The sequence below is a fragment of the Pseudopipra pipra genome, chromosome 19 (assembly GCF_036250125.1).
Source record: "Pseudopipra pipra isolate bDixPip1 chromosome 19, bDixPip1.hap1, whole genome shotgun sequence".
Taxonomy (NCBI): Eukaryota; Metazoa; Chordata; class Aves; order Passeriformes; family Pipridae; genus Pseudopipra; species Pseudopipra pipra.
This window is the reverse complement of record NC_087567.1, coordinates 5,724,059-5,745,143: the sequence shown is the minus strand read 5'-3', so window position 1 is coordinate 5,745,143 and position 21,085 is coordinate 5,724,059. Positions and strand designations below refer to the sequence as shown.

The following is a 21,085-nucleotide window of genomic DNA, read 5'->3' as shown; positions in this document are numbered from 1 at the left end:
TGGATGGGTCTCATGTACGGTGCTACAAGGGGCTGCATTGACCCTCGAGCCAGATTTATTGCAGGTGGGGAGTGGGCTGCCGTGCTCATGCCCTGGATAAAGCGGGGTGCAGTTCTGTCCTCTTTGCAAGCAAGGCACCAAGGCTGGGTCGGCAGTTGTGTGGTTGTCACAGCAGGAATTTACCTGGTGTTTCAGCAAGGAGTTACCTGGGCACTGGGTGTGACACTGCCACTCGTGCCAGTGGGAAATTTGGAGGAGAAACCCCTGGCAAGGAGGGGCTGGGGAGCTCCCTCAGCTCTGCCCTGAGCAGGCAGGTGAAGCCAAGCGGCCCCTTCCACGCACCCTTCCCATGGCAGCACCTTCCCACTGCTCGGTCCTTTTCCTGTGGGATGGTGCTTGTGCGGAGGGAGGGTCCAGGGCGGCTGCGAGGGCTGTGCCGGCCCGTCCAGGTGTGCGAGGGAGGAATGAATGCCAACCCTGCGTCACGGGCACCCCCTCCTCCCTCCCAGCTGGGATAAAGCTCGTCCTCACCTGGGATCCAATCTCATTTATCGCGGCTCCCACCTTTCCTCCCTGCCAGCCCCTCGGGAGGAAGAGGCGGCAGCCCCGGGACAGCGAGGAGAGCGAGAAGAAAGTCGATATTTGACTGGAGGGTACAGAAATCGGCGGGGAGTTATGTGGGATCGCGGGCTCGCTGCCCTCCCCGCCGGACCGGGAGTTGACGTTTAACCGGAAAGAGAAAAGGGACAGAAAATAGAGAGGAGGGAGGAAAAAAAAAAAAAAGAAAAAAGAAAGAAAGGCCAAAGCTGGAAATCAAGTTGCAGCAGTGAACCAGCACGTTCCCCCTCTGCCTTTGGAAGAATTTCTTGGCTTGGTGTGTGGGTGCCTGTTATTCGGGCTGCGGCAGAGGATTTGGACACTGAGTCAGACCCAGCGCTAATGAGGTTTGTGGAATTAATTCATCTGTGCTCTGTGCTGTCCGGTTCGCTTGAACTTTGCTGCGCTGATTAACTGGGGGGTGGAATAAGGCGCGGGGCTCCTTGCACGGGCAGGTAGGCAGGGCAGGGAGCGCGGGGGTCAGTCAGCCCCTGCCTGCTCGTTCCCTGTGTTTTCCTCTGGTTTTGGCTGTCGGACGCCGTCTCGTGCCTCTTGTCTGGCTGCGAAGGGCAACGCTCGTGTCCCAGCAGGGCTTTGAGGGCTGCACGGGGCAGTTTTAGTCTCTGAAGGTATTTGGGAGCGGGGCTGGGGGTGGCAGTGGGGGTACCAGGTGGGAAGGCAGAGCAGAGCCCTTTGGGGACAGGTTGTTGCGGGTTCCAAAGGTTGCCCACTTCGTCCTGCCTCTGTCAGCCCACTGCCAGGGGGAAAGGTGCCTCGGAGCTGGCACCCAGGGGAGCCTCTCACGGGTGACAGTGTGCAAGGTCAGCCGGGCTGCGGGTGCCTCCGACCCGCGGAGCCCCGGAGGTTGTTTTCCAGGATGAGTGGCTGCCTGAAACCCCCTGCGAGGCGGGAGAAAGGAGAGGGAAGTCCCTGGAGGGAAAAGCCAGGAGAGAGTGGGGATTCAGGGTCGGCTTTGCTGAACCGCCGGTGTCCGGGTGTTTGCGAGCTGGTGGATCTGAAAGGGCCAGGAAATAGGGAAATGGGCAGAAGGATTGGTGTGAGGGAGCTGACAGGCATGGGTTAGGTGGGGGGAAAGAGGGATGAGGAGCACCCGTAGAGGGGAGGGAAAGTGTCTTGTGGAGCCAAAGGAGCAGAGAATGTGCCAGGAGCAGCACGTGGAGGGAATGGGAGGGTCCCGGGGCTGTGCTGGCATTTGGGCAGCCCCCCAGGAAGGTCCTGACCTTCCTGCCTGACCCTCGGGGTTTTCCCCTGCCCAAACCCGGGGGGCAGAAGGAGGAGAGGGTACTGCAGCCACCAGCCCTTTGCCAGCACAGGGTGGTGTTGGCCACAAACCAGCTCCCAGCAGCTCCAGGTGGGTCCCAGGCTGCGTCCTGCTGTGTTTTGTCCCTTGCTGGGGACCAGGTCTCAGATCTGGAGCTCAATCTGAGAGCTGAGATCTCCCTTCTTGCTGGAAACAGCAAATGGAGACACCCACATAGAGCCTTCCAGCTGCAGGAGCTCTCATGGGGAAGGAGGGGAAATGGATGGGGAAGGCAAACAAACCCAAAGATCAATATGATCTTGTGTTTAAGAGATTATTTGATTTGCAGGTCAAGTTTTTGACAGTTTTCTGAGGGTCTGGCTTGATAATTTCCAAGTTCTGGAGCACGGCCCTGGCAGCTCTGTGCCACCACGTGTGCCAGGGAGGGAGAGAGCATGAGTTGTAGCCCTGAGCCCACAGCCCTGCCCTGGGATAAGAACTGAGCCTGCGTAAGCCGCTGGGGCTGTCACTGTGCTGCCCATCCTCAGCACACACAGATGTTCCTCCAGATGCCTCCTCCCATCTACAGGGTCAGGCCTCTGCACAGCCCCCACACACCCCTCAGCAGGACAGGGGCGTTGTAGCCATGGAAAGGGCAATTCCCACCAGAGGGAGGAAAGGCTGAACCAGGAACTCTGGCATCTCCCTCTCTTTCCTGCTTCTGTGTCCCTGACCCGTCTGGTGTCCCCTGCATGGAAGCTGGGACCAGACTCCTGCCATGGGCTCCTGACTCATCATAACCTGCTCCTTGGTCCCTCTCCCCCATCTGACACTCCAACCCTGTCCTCTGTCCCTTTGCCCCAGTGGTTTTGCACTGCCTGGTTTTTTGGGATGAAGTACCCAGCCCCAGCATTTCCAAGCTCCTGGCATATTTCTGTTGGCTGTGCTGAGGTGCAGGCAAAGGCTGGGGGTGAGGGAGGAGACCAGGAGAAATGCTGGAGCAGTGGTCTGGGATGGAGGAGGATGTCTGTGTGCATCCAGGAGCTGCCTCGCCTCGTTCCTCGATTTTGCGCGAATGAACAGATTTTTTTTTTCCCCATTGCTGTCATCATGCAAATCCAACCAAATCCTGCAGCTTTCCCAAAGTGAAAGCGATGTTTTCCCTTCCAGAGGGCACTTCTGATATCGAGGAATGGCTGCTCCCATGTTTTTGCACAAACATTGCAGGCTGCATTCCTGCAGGGCCGAGTGGCAGCAGATGCTCTGTGCCACCAGTGCCCTGCCCACTGGCACCTGCCCAGCGAAATCCTTGGAGGCTGGTGGCTCACAGGGCAACAGGACTGTTAATACTGAGCAGAGTTTTATGGCCTTTTATCTCGGCACTTGAGAAGTGGTGACGGCAGTTTGTGTGTCCAAGGCCCAGGGTGTGTCCGTCCATTCCTTGGTGACGTTTTCCTAACTAGTGATTAGAGGAAGATGGATGAGGTCCTTGTGAGCTGAGCAATCCAGTCCCACACTCAATCCTTTCCTCGTGGCCCTTGTCATGCTGGCAGACAGGATTTGGTGGGTGCTCAGGGGATGTTTTCACTGCGTTTTCCCTTCAAGGGCTCAAAGGACTTCCCTGCCCTTTCATCTCACCTCTAATTGGCACCTCCCTGTGTCTCCGTAGCTCCGGGGCTGGCATGGCTGGGGTGGAGCAAGGGAAAAAGGGATTTTCCTGGCTTTAAAACCCATCTGTCTTGGTAGCAGGGGACAGGATGTTTGCCAGCAAGTGCTGGCGTGAGGACTGTCCCTGAAGGGGGTCACAGGCATGTCCAGGGATGAGCATAACTGTTGGCTTCAGAGCCAGTGCTGGGGCTTGGCTAGGGGGAACAGGGACAACCCAAAGCCAACCCTGCAAAGGGCCTGAGCTGAGGGTGGTCAGTGTGGCAGGGAGGGAAGCAGAGGGACTGCCTTGGTCAAATGATACCTTTTACCCATAAGAAAAAAAGCACATAGGCTACAGAGCACATTGGAAAAACAGCACATTGACCACAGGTCCTGACTAATGGCAAAGCTTCCCTGGGTTTCCCCCCAGAGATGCTGCCCTGAGGCTTCTGCAGTTCTCATGTTTCAGCCATGGGGCATTAATTGCTGTGATAAATCCCTCTGGGCACAGCTGAGAGGGTGAATGAGATACCAATGTCCTGTCATTTGTTATCCATGTATCCAGTGACTGTCACAGAGAACCAAGTGAGAACACCAAGGGAGGTGTCCCCAGGTGTCGATGCTGTGTTGGTTGGAGCCCTGTGTCACAACAATTTCTGCATTCAGTTCATTTCCATTGGCTTCAGTGGCCAATGCAGGATGCAGAAGCCGAGTGTGACCTGGTGCTGTTGAGACCAGAGTGGGTCTTTCCAGGGGTTCCCCTGCACCCCAGGCTGTTAGTAACGGAGTCACCAAGTGACTGCTCTGTGTGCTGGTTCTTCCTCAGGGCACTTGGATATCTTTGCTGCACGCATTTTCTTCCCCTGTTTTAAGTGGTTTTTACATCCTTTTCATTTATTTCAGAGTCAGGGCTGACACAGCAAGAAGCTATAAGACAATTAATTTGCATTATATTTCACACTTGCACCTTCCAGAAGGGAGATGCTTTAAAGATGTCTTTACACTGTTTTGTTTTGGTTTTTTTCTTCTTGGCTGCTCTTACTTACCCTGCCAGGTGCCAAAGCCACCCTCTGGCACAGCAGCAGCAGAGCTTGAGTTCCAACTTTGTCCTTTTTGTTTACCATGTCCAAACACTGACTTCTGGATGGCACTGAAGTCACATGTGGGTGCAGGGAGAATGGTTCTCTCTGTTCAGGATTTGACCTCTGGATCCACATGAGGGGTCCTGCTGCCCTGGACAGCACAAAGGGGAGCTGCAAGGCTCTCAAGACCACGGATTCTTTCAGCAGCTCCAAAACTCCAAGTCTGGCATTTCCCAAGGCCTCACCCTCTATTTATTGTTGGTTTGACCATCCTGGAAACTCTTAGCGTGATAGGAAATAGCTGAAGGGAGGGGTCAGTTTTGTTTCTGGGGAGAGTTGTGGACAGTCACTTTGTTTTCCATCTCTGGGCTCTCTGCAACGTAGCAATCCATGTGTTTCAGGAGGAAGAGGATGGATGTGCTGGTGCTGGCGTGTGCCAGGCTGCTCCTCCTGTTCCTGCTCTGTGCCACCGGCCTCTGCCAATGGAACAAAAGTGAGTGGAGCCCTGTCTGCCATCTCCCCTTGGAGCTGCCCCACAAGGACTGTGTGCATCCTTCCTGGGCTCCAGGAATGACAGTCCTCATGCAGAGAAGACCCGTTGTGTGCTTTTCCTCACATTTTCCAACTTCCCCGCGTTTGGGGCCCCTCTTTTCCTACCCCACTGCTGTTTTGTAGCCAGTTTCCACCAACCAACCAGGAAAAACTTCCATCCCTCTGTGGGATCTGCCTTTCTCATGCCCTCCCACAGCTCACTTTGTTTTCCCCATTCCTGATGCCCTGGTTTTTCCTGGTAGATAACCGCTGTGTGCTGTCCCGGGCAAAGAGCTGCACCGAGTGCATCCGAGTGGATAAGGACTGCTCCTTCTGCACCGACGAGGTGAGACATGGCAGGGCAGCCTGGGGCTCCACTTCCCACCCTGCTGATGGAGGGATCCCACCACCTTCAGTGGGAGAGGGACATGAGCAGAGTCAGCTCCCCCTTCTCTTCTGTGGGAAGCATTGAAATGTGTGTTTCCTTTGGTAAGGACAAATGGGGAGGGAGGGGAGCCCAGGGGAAACTTCCAGGGATACAGGGGTTTATTGGAAAATGTCAGTGTGCCATAAACAGTGTGTGCAAGGGATGGAGGAAGACTTTTATCCCAGACAACCCAGTAACTCACTGGTGGTCACATACTGCTGCTGCTGGGGAACATCCCCAACTCTCTGCCCTGCTCCTGCTCCCAAAAGCTCACAGTGTTCTCAGCAGAGGACCCTGCTTCCTGACCTGTGTATTTCCCCCTTAACCTGGTGGATCTGGTGCTTTCTGGGGCTCTGACGTTGGTTTTGCTCCCTTGGCAGAGCTTTGAGGAGCCGCGCTGTGACTTGCGGGAGAACCTGCAGCGTTACGGCTGCGGGGAGGGCAGCATCGTGAGCACCCGCGGCGAGATGCAGACACAGAAGGTGGGTGCTGGGGACACAGCCCCTGCTCGGCTTCTCCTGAAGGGTCCTTCACATCCTGCATCCCCCTCTAGGGCCTTCATCAGGAAAAAAGTCTAGATCTCTGTTTACTCAAAACCCGTGCTCTGCTTTCTCTGGCTGATGGATCTGTTGGGCACCAGCCCTGATTTCTCTGGGCTGGGGTGGCTTTTCAGGAAAAACAGATGTAAGCAAAATGCCAAGATATGGAGGAGGTGCCCGGCTGGACACGTGTGGACATGGGAGGCTGTTGTACAGTACACGAGGGAGGGGAGCAGGATCATCCCTGCCTTTGCACTTCCCACGCACCTCCCTGTTCCTTGCCTCCTCCTCATTGCATCTACTCAGGAGATGGAGTCCACCCCCTTCACATCCCTCTTCTTCACAGAATTCCAGTATCAACACATCCCTGAAGAGGACCCAGGTGTCCCCCCAGGGCATGTACCTGCGGCTGCGAGCTGGGGAGGAGATGAGCTTCAACATGGATGTCTTCCAGCCCTTGGAGAGCCCTGTGGATCTCTACATCCTCATGGACTTCTCCTACTCTATGTCTGATGATCTGGACAACCTCAAAAGCATGGGCCAAAACCTAGGTGAGACCAGAGCTGGGAGAGGAGGGGAGCCAGCTTGATGAAGGCAGGCAGCTCTCTCCTGCCTGCGGCTGTGAGTCCTCTGCCAGCACCAGAGGGAGGGATGCAGCTGGCAGTGGGCTGAGAGGTGTCTGTTTTAATTACAGTTTCTTATTACCACTGCTCTGTGCAGCCCTGGGGGGGAATGCTGCTCCTGGCCCTGCAGGGATCATCATGTGTGCTCTCTCCTCCCAGCCCAGAGCAGGGGCTGGTGCCCCACAGAGCTGGTCTGTGCAGGGGCTTTGGCATCTTGAACCCCTTGGTGTTGGGGGTGCTGCTGCAGAAGCTCCAGTTTTGCAAAGGGGGCTGCCAAACAGGGTATAGGTTTCTACCCCATAAAAGACAAGCCCTAAGCCCAAAGATCTTAAAAGCTGACAGTTTGCGAGTCTTACCTAAGGCCTGACCAGCAGAGAAGATGCCCAGGACAGGACTTCATTCCCCGGAGCAGTGAGCTCGTAGGCATCTCTTTATTTATGTGTCTCCTCCTCCCTCCCTTCCCCTCCTCCCAGCGGAGTTCCTGCAAGAACTGACCTCCAATTACACCATCGGATTCGGCAAGTTTGTGGACAAAGTCTCTTCCCCTCAGACAGACATGAGACCTGAGAAGTGAGTGAGCCCAATGGGTGCATGGGGTGGGAGCAGAAGGGAGGACAGGTGCCTTCTCTTTCTCTGTGGCTTTCCTAATCTTCGTTGTCTGCAGTGCAAGGTCCTTGTCCACCTGTCTCCCTTCATTGCCAGTGTCCACCCTGGCCTCCCCATCCCTCAGGGATTGCTGTAGCACCATGCCAATGCCTGTGCAGTGTCCTCTTCCACTTTCAGACCTTCCCTCCACATCTTGTCTTCTCCTCCGTCTCTTCCCTCATCCCTTCTGCCTCTCAGTGCTGGTGGCTTGCCGGCTCAACTCCATGACTTCACTTAAGGGACTCCCTGGTCCCTAGGTGCTTTCTCCACCCTTCTTCTCCTTGCACCCAGGCATCCCTTTGCTCCTGGCCTTGCAAACACCCCGGTCCCCCTCCTCTCCTAGGCTGCGCGAGCCCTGGAACAACGCCGACTCCCCCTTCTCCTTCAAGAACGTCATCCGCCTGACCAGCAACATCAACCACTTCAGCCAGGAGCTCCGCAAGGAGCGCATCTCTGGCAACCTGGACGCCCCTGAGGGCGGCTTTGATGCCATCCTGCAGACAGCTGTTTGCAAGGTGAGGGTGGCCAGGCTTGCAGGAGCCGTGTGGGCTCTGTTTCTAACGAGTGGAGCTTTGCTGATACCGGGTGATGAGCAGAAGGGCCACGTGCTGGACCCCAGGTTATATGTTCATCTACAGTCAGCTCTTGCCCTCCCAGCCACATGCTCCAAATGCCAAGCTGTTTTGCCTTCTCAATTTTTCCTAAGCCTTAGAACATGTGTGTTCTGGTGTTTGATCCCCAGCACAGGAGCTGCTTGCTGGGCACTCTGCGTGTGCTCTTTGCTCCATCTCGCTCTGTGCCTGCGGTGGTGAAACTCTGCTCCCTGGAAAACAGCCCACTTAGGCTTGGCTTCTTGGCTAAGGGATGAGCACAGCTCCAAACATGTCCAGAAAAGTGTGGGCTTGCCCTCTGTACATACATGTGCCTGGCATTGAGCTGCTGGGTGGGAGACACCCTATGCATTGGGGGTGCCTGGATTCCTGGGACCATGTAGCTGGTTGTGTTTGCTGCCAGGTGGAGGTGGTGCCTTGCCCCGTGGGTATTCCAGCTCCTGCCAGTGCTGACTGTAAGTGCTGTGCAGGAGCTTGGGGGGCACAGAGATAAAGGTTGTTTCTCCCCCTCCCTGGCTGTAGGATAAGATTGGCTGGAGAAAGGACAGCACTCACCTGCTCGTGTTCTCCACCGAATCTGCCTTTCACTACGAAGCTGATGGTACCAACGTCCTGGCAGGGATCCTGGCAAGAAACGATGAGCAGTGTCACCTAGACAGCCGTGGCACCTACGTGTATGACACCAGGCAGGACTATCCTTCAGTGCCCACCCTGGTGCGCCTGTTGGGCCAACACAACATCATCCCCATCTTTGCTGTCACCAACCACTCCTACAGCTACTATGAGGTGAGGAGACCATGGCAGTGATGCCACGTGGGCTTACCTTTCCTCCAGGGCCATTGCTCCTCTGCCTCAGCTTGGCTGTGAGGAGAAAGTGTTCTCCCATCTCTCAGCACTTAGTTCCCAAGTGCTAAACCAACACCTTGATGTTTTGGAGGGTACCACACTGTGTTATGGGGCTGCTCTGGGTTGTGGGATGTCTCAGGGTGTATTATTGGGTGCAGGAACTGGGGCTTCTAGAGATCTCCCTGTATTGGTTTCTGTTTCTTGTAAAGAGCACAGAGCTGGAGAGTAATTTAGGTTGGAAGGAACTTTTGGAGGTCTCTGGCCCAAGTCCTGTTCAAAGTAGAGCCCACTCCAGTGCTAGAGAAGGGTTCTCAAGGCCTTGGTTCAGGGGGCTCCTGTCTCTCTGCAGAAGCTGCACAAGTATTTTCCCATCTCTGAGATTGGGGTGCTCCAGGAGGACTCTTCCAACATTGTGGAGCTGATCCGTACAGCCTTTGAGGTAACGGTGCTCTCTGGGGCTTTGCTCCAGCTCCAGGGAGGGCAGAGGTTGGCACCTCCTACCCAGGAGAGCAGCAGGAGGCAGGATGTGGCCCCTCTGGAGCAGGCCATGGGGTGGTCACAGGGTACTGTTGAAAATCAACACTGTTTGTCTTCTGCCACCCAGCGCATCCGCTCCAAGATGGACATCAGGGCTGACTTCACTCCCAGGGCCATGAAGACAGAGTTCACCTCCACAATGTATGAAAAGACAGAATCTGGCTCCTTCCACATCACCCGTGGGCAAGTGGTAAGTCCTCGGATGGCCGTGGAGGTGGAAGGTGTGAGGGGCTGAGCCCTCCACGTCTGGCAGGGCTGTGGTCCAGCAGAGCTGGTTCGTCCCTGCCACGTGTCCCTTCCTTCAGGGCAAGTTCAAGATGCACGTGAAGGCACTCGAGTACGTTGGTGGGCAGCACGTGTGCAGCCTCCCCGAGAGGGACCGGCAGGGAGTTATCCAAGTGAAACCCACATCCCTGAGCGACAGCCTCACAGTCTCAGCCTTGGTCGTCTGCGACGTGTGTCCTTGTGAACAGGTACAGGGGGAGTGTTGCAGAGAGAAGTCCTGGCCACCCTGGGGTGGGAGTGCATTGGCTGGTCCCTCTCAACCCCTCAGTGGTGCCCAGCAGAGGCTCAGCCTGGCCAAGGATCTCCATCACTGCCTGTACCAAGCTGGGTGTGCTGTCCCACGGCAGAACTTGGTCTTCAGGGAAAGACTTTGCCCCCAGATCTGCCTTTCTGATTCCTGAACTGGTCCTGGGGACAACTGGGCCCATTCAGCAATGCCTCTTCTCTCTTCTCTTCCAGCAACAAGAGCTGAACTCGCCCAAGTGCAGCTTCCATGGGAACTTTGTTTGTGGGCAGTGTATCTGCCACCCAGGCTGGTAAGGACCATGTCCAGCTCTGTGCCCTTCCCAGGGGTCCTGCTGGGTCTGGGGACCCACAGTGACACAAGCTCACGCCCAGGGCATTCTGCCCAGGACCCTGCTGTCCTCTGCTCTGCTCCCACCTCTCTCAGCATCATCTCCTCCCTGCCAGGCGAGGGGACACGTGCGACTGCTCCCCGGCGTCGTCCCCCAACAACGAGGCCTGTATCCGCCCCGGGGACGTGGAGCCGTGCTCGGGAAGGGGCGAGTGCCTGTGTGGGAAGTGCCAGTGCTACTCCGAGGACCTGGTGCAGCGCTTCGACGGGGCCTTCTGCGAGTACGACGTCCTGCAGTGCCCGCGCACCTCCGGCTTCCTCTGCAACGGTGAGAGCAGCCCCCCAGGCACCAGCGTCCCCCAGCTGGGGCACATGCTGGGCCTGGTGCTACAGCAGGGTGTCCCCGTACTGGTGGCACTGGAACAGGGGGTTTGAGTGACCAGTGATGGGCTGCGGGGACTCTGTGCTTGCAAACAGGAGGGAGGATGCCGTGGAGCCTGCTTGCACCCCAAGGGGAGTGGGGGAGCTGTAGGCAGGGGCGTGGGAGCAGCGCAGTGCTGGGCACTGGGTGACTCATCCTCTTGCCCCCAGATCGTGGTCGCTGCTCCAGGGGCGCGTGTGCGTGTGAGAGCGGCTGGGAGGGCCCGGGCTGTGAGTGTCCCACCAGCAACGACACCTGCATCGACAGCAGAGGGGTAGGTCCTGCCCTGCCAGGCCCACCACAGGTCCAGGCAGGGCTGTGTTGAGTTGCCCCGATGCTGGAAGCTCTGGGCCACTGAGGCTGGCACCTTGCTGACTCCCAGTGCCCTGGGATTGCTCTCGGATGCAAACCGACACCTCTTCCCTCCCAGGGCATTTGCAACAACCACGGGAGGTGCGAGTGTGGCAGATGCATCTGTGACATGGCCTCGCTGTACACCAGCTCCACCTGTGAAATCAGCTACTCCCTGGTGAGTCCCTGCGGGTTTGTCAGCTCTCCTTCCCACACAGAGCCTCAGGGAAGGAAGGCAAGGCAGAGATGAAGGCACATCTCAGTCAGGAGCAAAATCCTGCTTTGTAGCCAAGGGCTTTCTTCACCCTCCAGTTCACCAGCAGCAACTGCTGAGTGTCTGTGTGTGTTCATCTGCACCCTGGTGAAGGGCAGAGGTTTGAGCTTGGTTCTTGGCTTGTTCTGATTTGCCTCAAGCATGGGAAAAAACTCATTTCATAGAATCATAGGAAGGATTGGGCTGGAAGGGACATTGAAGTTCCCATGGGCAAGAACACCTTCCACTAGACCAGATTGCTCAGGCCCACATCCAACTTGGCCTTGAACACATATGACAGTCTCGTGCCTCAGTTTCCCCATTGACAAACATGGGTTAATCCCACAGTGGGGGTGGAGAAAGCTGGCTTTGTCATATTTTGGAAAAGCCTCCAAAACCATGGGAGAAGATCTAATTGCTGCCCAAATGCAGCCTGTTGGTAAAAGGGCTGGGCTCCTGGGCTTATAAATACTTTTTTTTAAGCTGCTTGTTCTAAGGGATTCCTCTCTTTGACCTTGCCCTGGCACTGGGGTGAGGACACAACGCTGCCTCTCCAGCTCTGAGTTTCGCAGGCAATGCCCTCCCTTTGCCATGGGCTGTCTCCTGACTGTCCCACCCCCATGTGCCCAGGGCTTCCAGGCTGTGTGCGAGAGCATCCGGGACTGCGTCCGCTGCCAGACCTGGGGCACGGGCAGCTTGAAAGGGAACTGCAGCACGTGCCACCTCCAGATCCAGATGGTGGAAGAGCTGAAGAAAGGTACTACGAGAAGCAGATCTGGGTGCAGATGTGTGGAGTCTCCTGTGCCCCCTGCCCCATGCGTGTGTGTGCACATGTAGGGCTGCTCCCCAAGTCTTTCCTGACCCTGGTGACTTTGCAACCCTGTCTCCTCTCTCCTCAGAGGAGGCTGGTGAGTACTGCTCCTTCCAGGATGAGGATGATGACTGCACCTACCACTACTCCCTGGAGGGAGACCCCAGTGTCCTCCCCAACACCACTGTCCGTGTGCAGAAGAATAAAGGTGAGCAGGAGGACGAAGGGGGGGATGTCCAGCCTGGGGTCTGGAGCAGAGTGATCAGCTCCACAGCACCTCCAGTCCCTGCTTGGTCCCTTTGCTGTGCCCCTGGGCAGGTGCAGCTACAGGCAGCACTGCTCTGCCCACCTTCCTGCATGACAGGGTGGGTGACACTGGCTGTCACCAGTGTGAACTGCAAGGAGTGGAGTGTGGCACCTTCAGAGCTCAGAGCCTTTCCACTGCCAGTGTGGGCAGGGATTGATGCGAGGTGCTGCACAGGCCCTTGGGGTGGCTGGATGTGAGCAGAGCTGTGATAGTTCTCCCCGAACAGCACTTCTTATTGTGAGCGCCAAGAGAGGGGTTCCCAAGCTTGACTGGACTGTTCCATTCCTCAGAGAGCTGTGGTCCAGCCTTTCCCCTTTGTCCCTGCCTCCCCACTCCCTCCCTGCACACCCCACAGAGGGGCTGATGCCCAGGAGTGACGTTGCTGTCGCTTGCAGAGTGCCCACCAAGGAGCTTCTTTTGGCTCATCCCGCTGCTCATCTTCCTCATCCTGCTCCTGGGGCTGCTGCTGCTGCTCTGCTGGAAGTTCTGTGCCTGCTGCAAGGTGAGTGCCTCAACTGGCTGCCCCAGCCTGGGGAGAGGACCAGATAAAAGCCAAAAACATGACAAATTCCTAGCATCTATCCAGCCTCCAGCATGGCCAGACTGGCAGGAGCTGGGTCCCAGTAGTGTCCAGCACCTCTGGTGTTGCTGACACGTGAGTTGCTCTGGGATTTTTGGCTAAAATACAATTCCAGAGCCCCATCCACCCACTGCCTACCCAATCCTGCTGATGTGAATCCTCTCAACTGGAAATGGGGGGGGTTTGCCCTTGGCCACAAAGTGATTGTGTATTTGTTTTCTAGGCTTGCCTGGCCCTGCTTCCCTGCTGTGCACGAGGTACCTGTCCTGTGACCAGGGGGAGAGAGGGATCTGTGGGGTTCACTGCCTGCCTGGGTTGGGGGGGAGTGGGATAAGCATCCCTTCTCCTCTCTGAGCTGGGGAGGTGGATCAGGGAGAAAGCTCCTAGCAGGGAGCCTGAGCCAAGAAGCCCTGGAGCTTCTGCTCTACTTTCCCTCCCTTCCCCACACCCTGGGGTGCCCTGCTGGGAATCCCACTTCTGGCTGTCCCTGACCAGTGTCCCTTGTAATGCCGAGCTGGTGAGGTGTGTCCTCCCCACTCATGGACACCCCTTGCCCTCTCCACCCCACTCCCCTCCTGACATCCCAACACTCTTGGCACGGTGGAAACCCTGAAGATTCCCCAGAACAAAGTTTCTGGTGTTGGGATGTTGATGGTTGGCCTTGTCCCAGAGTGCCCAGGCTCTGATCCTACCCCTGGCTCTGCAGGTCGCACCGTTGGCTTCAAGGAGGATCACTACATGCTTCGGCACAGCCTCATGTCCTCCGACCACCTGGACACGCCCATGGTGCGCAGTGGATCCCTCAAGGGTCGGGATACTGTCCGCTGGAAGATCCACAACAATGTCCACAAGCAGGGCTTTGCCTCCCCCGCTGCCACCAACCCCAAAGACCTCAGTGAGTGCCACGTCTGAGGGATAGGGAGTAGAGGAGATGCCACGGGTGCCTTAAAGGACCTGAATGCTTGGTGGTGGCCCCCACCCCCAGCAGCCAGAGTGTTACCTCCAAGCCCAGTTTCAAGGGGGGTTGTTTCTTTACCTGCTTCCATCCTGGGGGAAGCTGAGCAGCACAGCCCAGTGTCCAGCCCTGTAGCAGGACCCCTGGAGACCTTCTGACAGTCTGGTTGCGTGGTAGATGAACACTGCACGTGTCTTGGTCTCATGAGCTCAGTGACCCAGCCTTGATTTCACTGCCTCATCAGTCCAAAGCCACCACTGGGCACTGTTTCCTTTGCTGGCTCTGGCAGAGAGCTTCCCAGTTATCCCTCCAGTTCTCAGAGGGTTTTCTCTGCTGGGGCAACAGGGTTTGGATGCTGGTGACGCATCTGGACACCGAGCATCCTGTGTGTCCCTGTGCTTCCAGCTTTTGGGTGGGTTATTTCTCTGAGCAAGAAGGAAGGAGTGGGAATTTCTAATCTGGGAATTTGTCTTCCCAGTTCCCTATGGGCTGTCTCTGAGGCTGGCAAGGCTTTTCACGCAGAACCTGACGAAGCCGGACACCCGGGAGTGCGAGCAGCTGCGCAAGGAAGTGGAGGAGAATGTACGAGCTTGGGCACGAGGGGGGCTTGGGGTGGCACAGGGGGACAGCCACACTGAGGGGATGTCTGTGACACTGGGAAGGGGGAGTGCCCCTTCCCTGTGAACCCAGACAGCTCTTGAAGGGAAGGAGAAATTTTTCCTCTTTCTGATAGAAAGCACAGATTTCAAATCTCATCGTAATGACGAGGTTTGAGGTTTGCTTTGGGCTGTGTGGTCTGAAGCTCCTGTTTGGATTCAGTTTTCTGCCTCTTGCCACGTCCTGGGGAGAAACCAGGTCTCTGCCTGGTGTGGGAGGGTGAGGGGGGAGGTCCTGGGGTGGCCAAAGGGCTCTCATGTCTGCTGGCAGGAGTGTCTGCTCGCTGAGCACATCCCTGTTCAGCAAGGGATATGTTGTGAAAGTCCCTGTTGCTCCTTGCAGCTGAATGATGTTTTCAAGCACATCCCTGGCTGCCACAAGCTCCAGCAGACCAAGTTCAGGTGAGTCAGTGGGGGAGAGACCTCCTGCAGGGCAGGGTTCCCCCAGGGCCCTGCTGTTGATGGGGTGTGAAATCTGGGATGTTGGGAAGGAGCGTGGTCTGTGAGACACCACTGGCACAAGCCTGGAGTGCTGCTTCACCCACCCAGGGCTGCAGAGCAGAACCCACCCAGCTGTGCAGGAGATCTCAGCTACCTCTGGCTTTGGACCAGCAGGAACAAATCCTGATTGCATGGTGCTTAATGGGAAAATTCCCTTTGGCTTCGAAAGTTTCAGCCTGGTGCAAAGCTAGGAGTGCAGGCTGGGAGAAGTCTGGGGATGCCACTGCTGAGCAGGGAGTGGTATCCTCTCCCCACGGCCTGATAAAGATGTGATCTCCCCTGCAGGCATGTTTCTCATTGCATTGGGAAACCCAGGGTAGGAGAGAGCAGCCAGGCAGGAGAGAACGTGCTGGGGCCATGGGCTCTGTGGGATGGGTTGGCACCTGCAGGGCAGTGCTGCAGCTCAGACCTGCACAGGGCAGTGATTCACCCAGCACTTTGTCTCTCCAGATGTGTTAGTCACTCTGATCTGGTTTTTTTATTCCCCCAGGTTACAGCCCAATTCTGGGAAAAGGTAAGAGCAACTTGCAGCCCTCTCTTGTGCAGCTTCTCCCTCTTTGCACACACACTTATGGGGTGACTGAATGCTCCACACCCTCAGTGGCCCCAGAGCTGTGGTGTGACATGAGCAACTCTGGTTTCAGCTTTTCCTTGCCTTTCTCGCCTTTCTCTTCCCCCCTCCCAGGCAGGATCACACCATTGTGGACACAGTGCTCACTGCTCCTCGCTCAGCCAAGCCAGACATCATCAAAGCTGTGGAAAAACACGTTTCCCACGAGGCTTTCAACGACCTGAAGGTTGCGCCGGGTTATTACACTGTGACCTCAGACCAAGGTGGGGAGCAGAGCCCAGTGCTGGCTGGGCGTGGGGGGGCATTTCCCACCTCTAATCCTTGCCCTTCCCCCAGATGCTCAGGGCATGGTGGAGTTCCAGGAGGCCGTGGAGCTGGTGGATGTCCGTGTCCCGCTCTTTATCAGGGAGGAGGATGATGATGAGAAGCAGCTGCAGGTGGAGGCCATCGAGGTCCCCAACGGCATCGCAAAGATTGGGCGCAGGGTTGTCAACATCACCATCATCAAAGAACAAGGTGAAGGGCTGCAACCATGGCACGGGGAGGGTGTTTGTGTTTGGGTGTCCTGTGTCCAGATGGACAGATGTGATTTGTAGGGAAGGCACAGTCTGCATATTAGAGCAGCTCCAAATCACAGAGCAGAGACTTGCTTGGTGACTCCTCTCTGGTCACCTGGGTCTAAACGGAGCATCTTTTAAAACATCCAAAGGAGAGTCGTCATTCCTGCTGACAGAGACCCAACTATTTGACCATTACAGGTCTAGGTGCTACAGGTTTCATGACAGATCCAGGGTTGACCATGTGCCTCTGCTGCTCCAGTTCACAGATTGCTGGAGTGAAGTAGAACCTCTTTGCTGTGCTTGGGGCAGGTGAATGTCCCCAGCACTTTGTCTGTGCTTCCTGCCTGGCTGTTTTGAGCAGAGAGAACAAATTGGGAGTGGTGAAATCTCCAGCCCATGCAGTAATACTTCAGTATAGTTCAGCACAGTTCACACCCGTGGGTGATGGGAACTCTGTTCATGGAGGACACCTGAGTGTTTGTAATGTGATTCTTCATTTATTTGCTCTACACATTCCTTCCCTCCTTCCTCTTGCAGCCAGCAGCCTCATCACCTTCTTGCAGCCAGCCTATTCCCACAGCCGCTTTGACAAGCTGGCCAAGATCCCTGTCCTCCGGGAGATCATAGACAACGGGAAATCCCAAGTCACCTACAGGACCCGGGACCTCACCGCCAAGAATGGCAGGGTAAGGGCAGTGCTCCTGGGCCTGGCAGGCAGGAAGGAATGGGAATGGAGGGCTGGGAAAGAGCCAATGCGGAGGGTTGCAGAAGAGCTATTGATCAGCCTCGAAGGGGATGTGGCTGGGAGAGGGGGGACCCAAGGTTAGCACAGGGTAGACATTTCTCTCCATCCCTTGCTCCCTGTGCCTCAGGGATGTGAAAAGATGCCTGTGTCTGAGGCAGAAGGTACCAGCTGCCCCTGGAGCTGTGGGCAACGTGGGGCAAATGGGGATTGACTGGGAGATGAGGGGAAGCTCTCTGGGAGCCTCTTCATGGATGCTGTGGGTTGTAATCATAGAATTATAGAATGGTTTGGGTTGGAAGGGACCTTAAAGATCATTGTTCCAACCCCCTTGCCATGGCAGGGACACCTTCCACTAGACCAGGCTGCTCAGAGCCCCATCCAGCCTTGCCTTGAACACACCTCTTCCTTCTCCTCCACACACTTTCTCCTTCTCCTCATCCCGCACCTCTTCCTTCTCCTCCAGGACTATCTCTTCACAGAGGGTGAACTGGTCTTCCAGCCCGGGGAGACCCGAAAGGAGGTGCAGGTGCCCTTGCTGGAGCTGACTGAAATAGATACCCTCCTAAACAACTGCCAGCTCAAGCAATTTGCCGTCGACCTCCTCCACCCCAAGTACGGCGCCAAGATCGGCCGATACCCCCAGACCACGGTGACCATCGCCGACCCAGGTAGGGGCCGGCAGCCGGGGGGTAGGAATGGCAGCTGGGGGGTGGGAATGGCAGCCGGGGGTGCGGGGACCCCCACGCCAGCCCAGCCCACCCCGAGGGTGGTGTACGGAGCTCCAGCGCTGCTCCTCGCCCGAAAAGCGGCAGCGAGGATGTTCCTCCCGCTCCGACCGGTAGAATTGGGCCTCCCTCTAGAGGCACGACTGGGAATGGACAGCGGGTGGGAGGAAGAGGGATGATATACCTCGCAGAAGGAGATAGAGCGGATTCGTTATTCCTTTTCCTTGGGAATTCGAATGAAAAGCTATAAAAATATGGGAGAGGTGGGACTTGCCACGAGCAGTGCTTGGTGGTTCCTGTGACTGGACAAGGAAAACTGTAAGGGATGTTATCAAGTGGATCAAAAAATAAATAACATATTTTTCAGAGCATGGCAAGGCAGTGCTGGGAAGATGCACACTTCCTTGTTGTTCTCCCGAGGTGGGGACTGGCACTGATGTGGTCTTTCTTCCTCGTGTCTGCAGAGCTGGTGGATGGTGTCCCCTCGATGACTGGCCTGGCCCAAGTCCCCCAGCCCCCCAAAGGCCGCCTGAGTGCACCACTTAATCCCAATGCCCGTGCCCTCAGCTCCAGGGAAATCAGCTTCAACTGGTTTCCTCCACCGGGAAAACCTCTGGGGTACAAGGTAAGGGGTGGGTGGATCCTGGGGAAGAGTGTGGGTCCCATCCTGCAGGTGTTTCACACAAATCATTTGTACTGAAGGGATCCAAGAAGACACACAAAAGAGGGAGCAAGTTCACTCCTTCTGGTCCCCTCCATCCTTAAGGGACCATTGCTGGGTGGATGTGGGATTTGCAGGAAAGATTCCTGGTGGTTTCATCTTCCTTTCCATCACTTCCCATGAAATGCCCAGATTGTTGTGGCCTCCCATTTCAGAGGAATGGCACAACACCCTTCCCAGAGCAGATTTAGTAAGAAACGGAGAACTTCTCACTCATTATATGAGGATCTGAAGGAATCACAGCTTGCTCTTGCTTTGCCAGGTGAAATACTGGATCCAAGGGGACCCCGAGTCAGAAGCCCATCTCATTGATGTCAAAACACCATCAGCAGAGCTGAGTAACCTCTACCCCTTCTGTGACTATGAGATGCAAGTCTGTGCCTACAACACCCTGGGTGAGGGGGCTTACTCTGACATCATCCACTGCCGCACACTGGAGGAGGGTGAGCCACTCTACATCCTTCTTCCCACCATGTAGGGAGCAAGTCTGTGCCTTTGCACCCCACATGGGGTTAGGACTTCAGCCCTGAGCTTCTGATGGTCTGGGGTCAAACACTGAGCATCTCCCACTGCAACCCAGCTGGGATCTGGGGAACTCTGGGCATCTGCTGGCGCTTGACTTGCAGTAACCTGGACCCTCTGCTCTTGCCTTTCCAGTGCCCAGCGAGCCTGGTCGCTTGGCTTTCAATGTTGTGTCTTCCACTGTGACACAGCTGAGCTGGGCTGAGCCTGCGGAAACCAACGGGGAGATCACGGCTTATGAAGTCAGTTATGGACTTGTCAACGAGGACAACAGTAAGAGCTTGTTTTTGGATGGGTCAGTCCAGCCAGGCTGAGGGGCCAAGAGTACATTTTCTGCAGGCTGGGCTGGTCTCCAACAGAAGCAGAACCAGAACAGCTCCCAGCATATTTCTTGTGAGAACTGGGATTTGGAGGGGTCACTTCTTGATGGAAGGAGTGCAGAAAAATCACCAGTCAGGATTTAATCCTGCAGATCCCAGGACACTCTCTGTTCCCATTCACTTCCATAGTGTTTTATGTCGTTTTTCATCTCAAAAACTTAGTTCGTAGATCTAGACCTAGGAATAGGGTGCCAGGAAGGTGCTATTTGTGACACACCAGCAACAAGGGACCTGTGGTGTAGGTTGGCTTCAGCACTCAGTTTGGGAATTTCCCCGGGACGATGTCATGCCTGTTGTGAGCAGCCCAAAGAGCTGCTGGGCTGTGTCCTGACACCAAACCTCAGCGAGCCCAGGGTGGGGTGCTGTGGGGTCCTCTGTGTCTTGTGGGTGACAGGCGTGCCCGTGTTTGCAGTACCCATCGGCCCGGTGAAGAAGGTGCTGGTCGAGGACCCGAAGAAGCGCATGGTGCTGATTGAAAACCTGCGGGAGTCGCAGCCCTATCGCTACACAGTGAGGGCCAGGAATGGTGCTGGCTGGGGGCCTGAGAGAGAAGCCACCATCAACCTCGCCACGCAGCCCAAGCGCCCCATGTCCAGTGAGTCCCTGCCTGGGTGGGGAGCAGGGGAGCAGGAGCAGTGCTGGGGAGTGCTCCCCATCACCACCAGCTGCCTCCCTGTCCCAAACATCCCCTGATGTTTGCTCTGCTGCACCAGCCACCCCTGGGAATGCTGAGGGCCAGCCTGAGCGTGGGAGAAGTGGCTCTTTGCTGCTTGTCTAACGGTACTTTCCACCTGTGCTGCAGTCCCCATCATCCCTGATGTCCCCATCGTTGATGCAGAGGGAGGTGAGGACTACGACAGCTACCTGATGTACAGCACGGATGTGCTCCGCTCCCCGGCCGGCAGCAAGCGCCCCAGTGTCTCTGATGATTCAGGTACGCTGCTCTGAGTTTTGCAAAGGTCATTTTTAACGTTCGTTTTCCTCAACAGCAGCTTTGCTGCACTACTCCTTTCCTCCTCTCGGAGATGGGGAGATCCAAGTCATGGAGATGGTGGAGATCAGCCTTTCCAAAGCTCAGTAGCTGCATCCATGGGAACACCTGACTGGTCACAGTGTAAATAAGACCAGTGTCTCCTTGTCTTAGCCATGAGGCAAAGAAAAATCTCAGTGTGGGGTGGAAGAGGAGCTTTCCATGGCCCTCCCTGCTCGTCTTCCCTTCCTGTTGCCATTTGGTTGGATCACAAGTTGGTGTCAGCAAACAAGCACTGGCAATGCACAGACCTCTGAGTTCCTTGGATACTCAGGGTCCTAGCCAAGCCAACAGGAGGGAACTCAGCAGTGCTGGGAAGGCACTGGCCTCGCTTCCTCCATCACTTTGCTCTCTGAATGAGTCTGACTCCCTGGTTTTGTACTGGGACAAGGAGAGGAAGATGGGCCATAAGGGAGAAGATGAGGCTTGTCAGTAGGATTTTCTCTGGGAGGGTTCTCAGGGCCTGGGACCCAAGAGCGAGTCCCTGGTCTTTTCAGAGAGCCAGGTGATGGAAACATCAAGAGTTGGACCATCCCAAGCACACATCGAGGAGTGATGAAACCTCCCCTGAGCAGAGGACAATTGTTGCAGACTCTTTGTGACAGGGACAGTCGTGTGGTGGGACTTTGACTCTCACCTTTTGTCACAATGGACACAGGGCTGGAAAGCAGTCTGGGGGTTCAGGAGCCCCATGCCTGTCACGCTCCCACCATTCTCCATCCACCAGTCCCACGATGGTTGCACCGCCTGAACTCATCAGCCAACACTTGGCGGGATGGGCTGCGAATGAA

The 21,085-nt window shown here is 56.1% G+C and overlaps 1 protein-coding gene across 3 annotated transcripts in view; it reads left to right on the top strand.

The window, feature by feature from the left end:
* The window catches only part of ITGB4 (integrin subunit beta 4), a 29,598-nt gene continuing 8,513 nt past the window's right edge, over positions 1–21,085 (top strand). The window contains exons 1-32 of one of the 3 annotated variants that reach the window (XM_064675827.1): positions 1–944; positions 4,989–5,080; positions 5,382–5,464; positions 5,926–6,027; positions 6,431–6,635; positions 7,181–7,277; positions 7,696–7,867; positions 8,486–8,749; positions 9,159–9,248; positions 9,414–9,536; positions 9,652–9,819; positions 10,091–10,167; positions 10,322–10,533; positions 10,797–10,900; positions 11,057–11,155; positions 11,861–11,987; positions 12,130–12,249; positions 12,744–12,850; positions 13,152–13,185; positions 13,635–13,823; positions 14,362–14,465; positions 14,883–14,941; positions 15,531–15,554; positions 15,726–15,874; positions 15,948–16,127; positions 16,709–16,857; positions 17,380–17,584; positions 18,106–18,266; positions 18,625–18,805; positions 19,020–19,157; positions 19,677–19,859; positions 20,067–20,198. In XM_064675827.1, the coding sequence (XP_064531897.1) occupies positions 940–944; positions 4,989–5,080; positions 5,382–5,464; positions 5,926–6,027; positions 6,431–6,635; positions 7,181–7,277; positions 7,696–7,867; positions 8,486–8,749; positions 9,159–9,248; positions 9,414–9,536; positions 9,652–9,819; positions 10,091–10,167; positions 10,322–10,533; positions 10,797–10,900; positions 11,057–11,155; positions 11,861–11,987; positions 12,130–12,249; positions 12,744–12,850; positions 13,152–13,185; positions 13,635–13,823; positions 14,362–14,465; positions 14,883–14,941; positions 15,531–15,554; positions 15,726–15,874; positions 15,948–16,127; positions 16,709–16,857; positions 17,380–17,584; positions 18,106–18,266; positions 18,625–18,805; positions 19,020–19,157; positions 19,677–19,859; positions 20,067–20,198 (4,135 nt within the window). In that variant the 5' untranslated portion in view covers positions 1–939. The remainder of the gene's footprint in view (positions 945–4,988; positions 5,081–5,381; positions 5,465–5,925; positions 6,028–6,430; positions 6,636–7,180; positions 7,278–7,695; positions 7,868–8,485; positions 8,750–9,158; positions 9,249–9,413; positions 9,537–9,651; positions 9,820–10,090; positions 10,168–10,321; positions 10,534–10,796; positions 10,901–11,056; positions 11,156–11,860; positions 11,988–12,129; positions 12,250–12,743; positions 12,851–13,151; positions 13,186–13,634; positions 13,824–14,361; positions 14,466–14,882; positions 14,942–15,530; positions 15,555–15,725; positions 15,875–15,947; positions 16,128–16,708; positions 16,858–17,379; positions 17,585–18,105; positions 18,267–18,624; positions 18,806–19,019; positions 19,158–19,676; positions 19,860–20,066; positions 20,199–21,085) is intronic. The other 2 variants (XM_064675829.1, XM_064675830.1) reach the window with 2 other exon arrangements.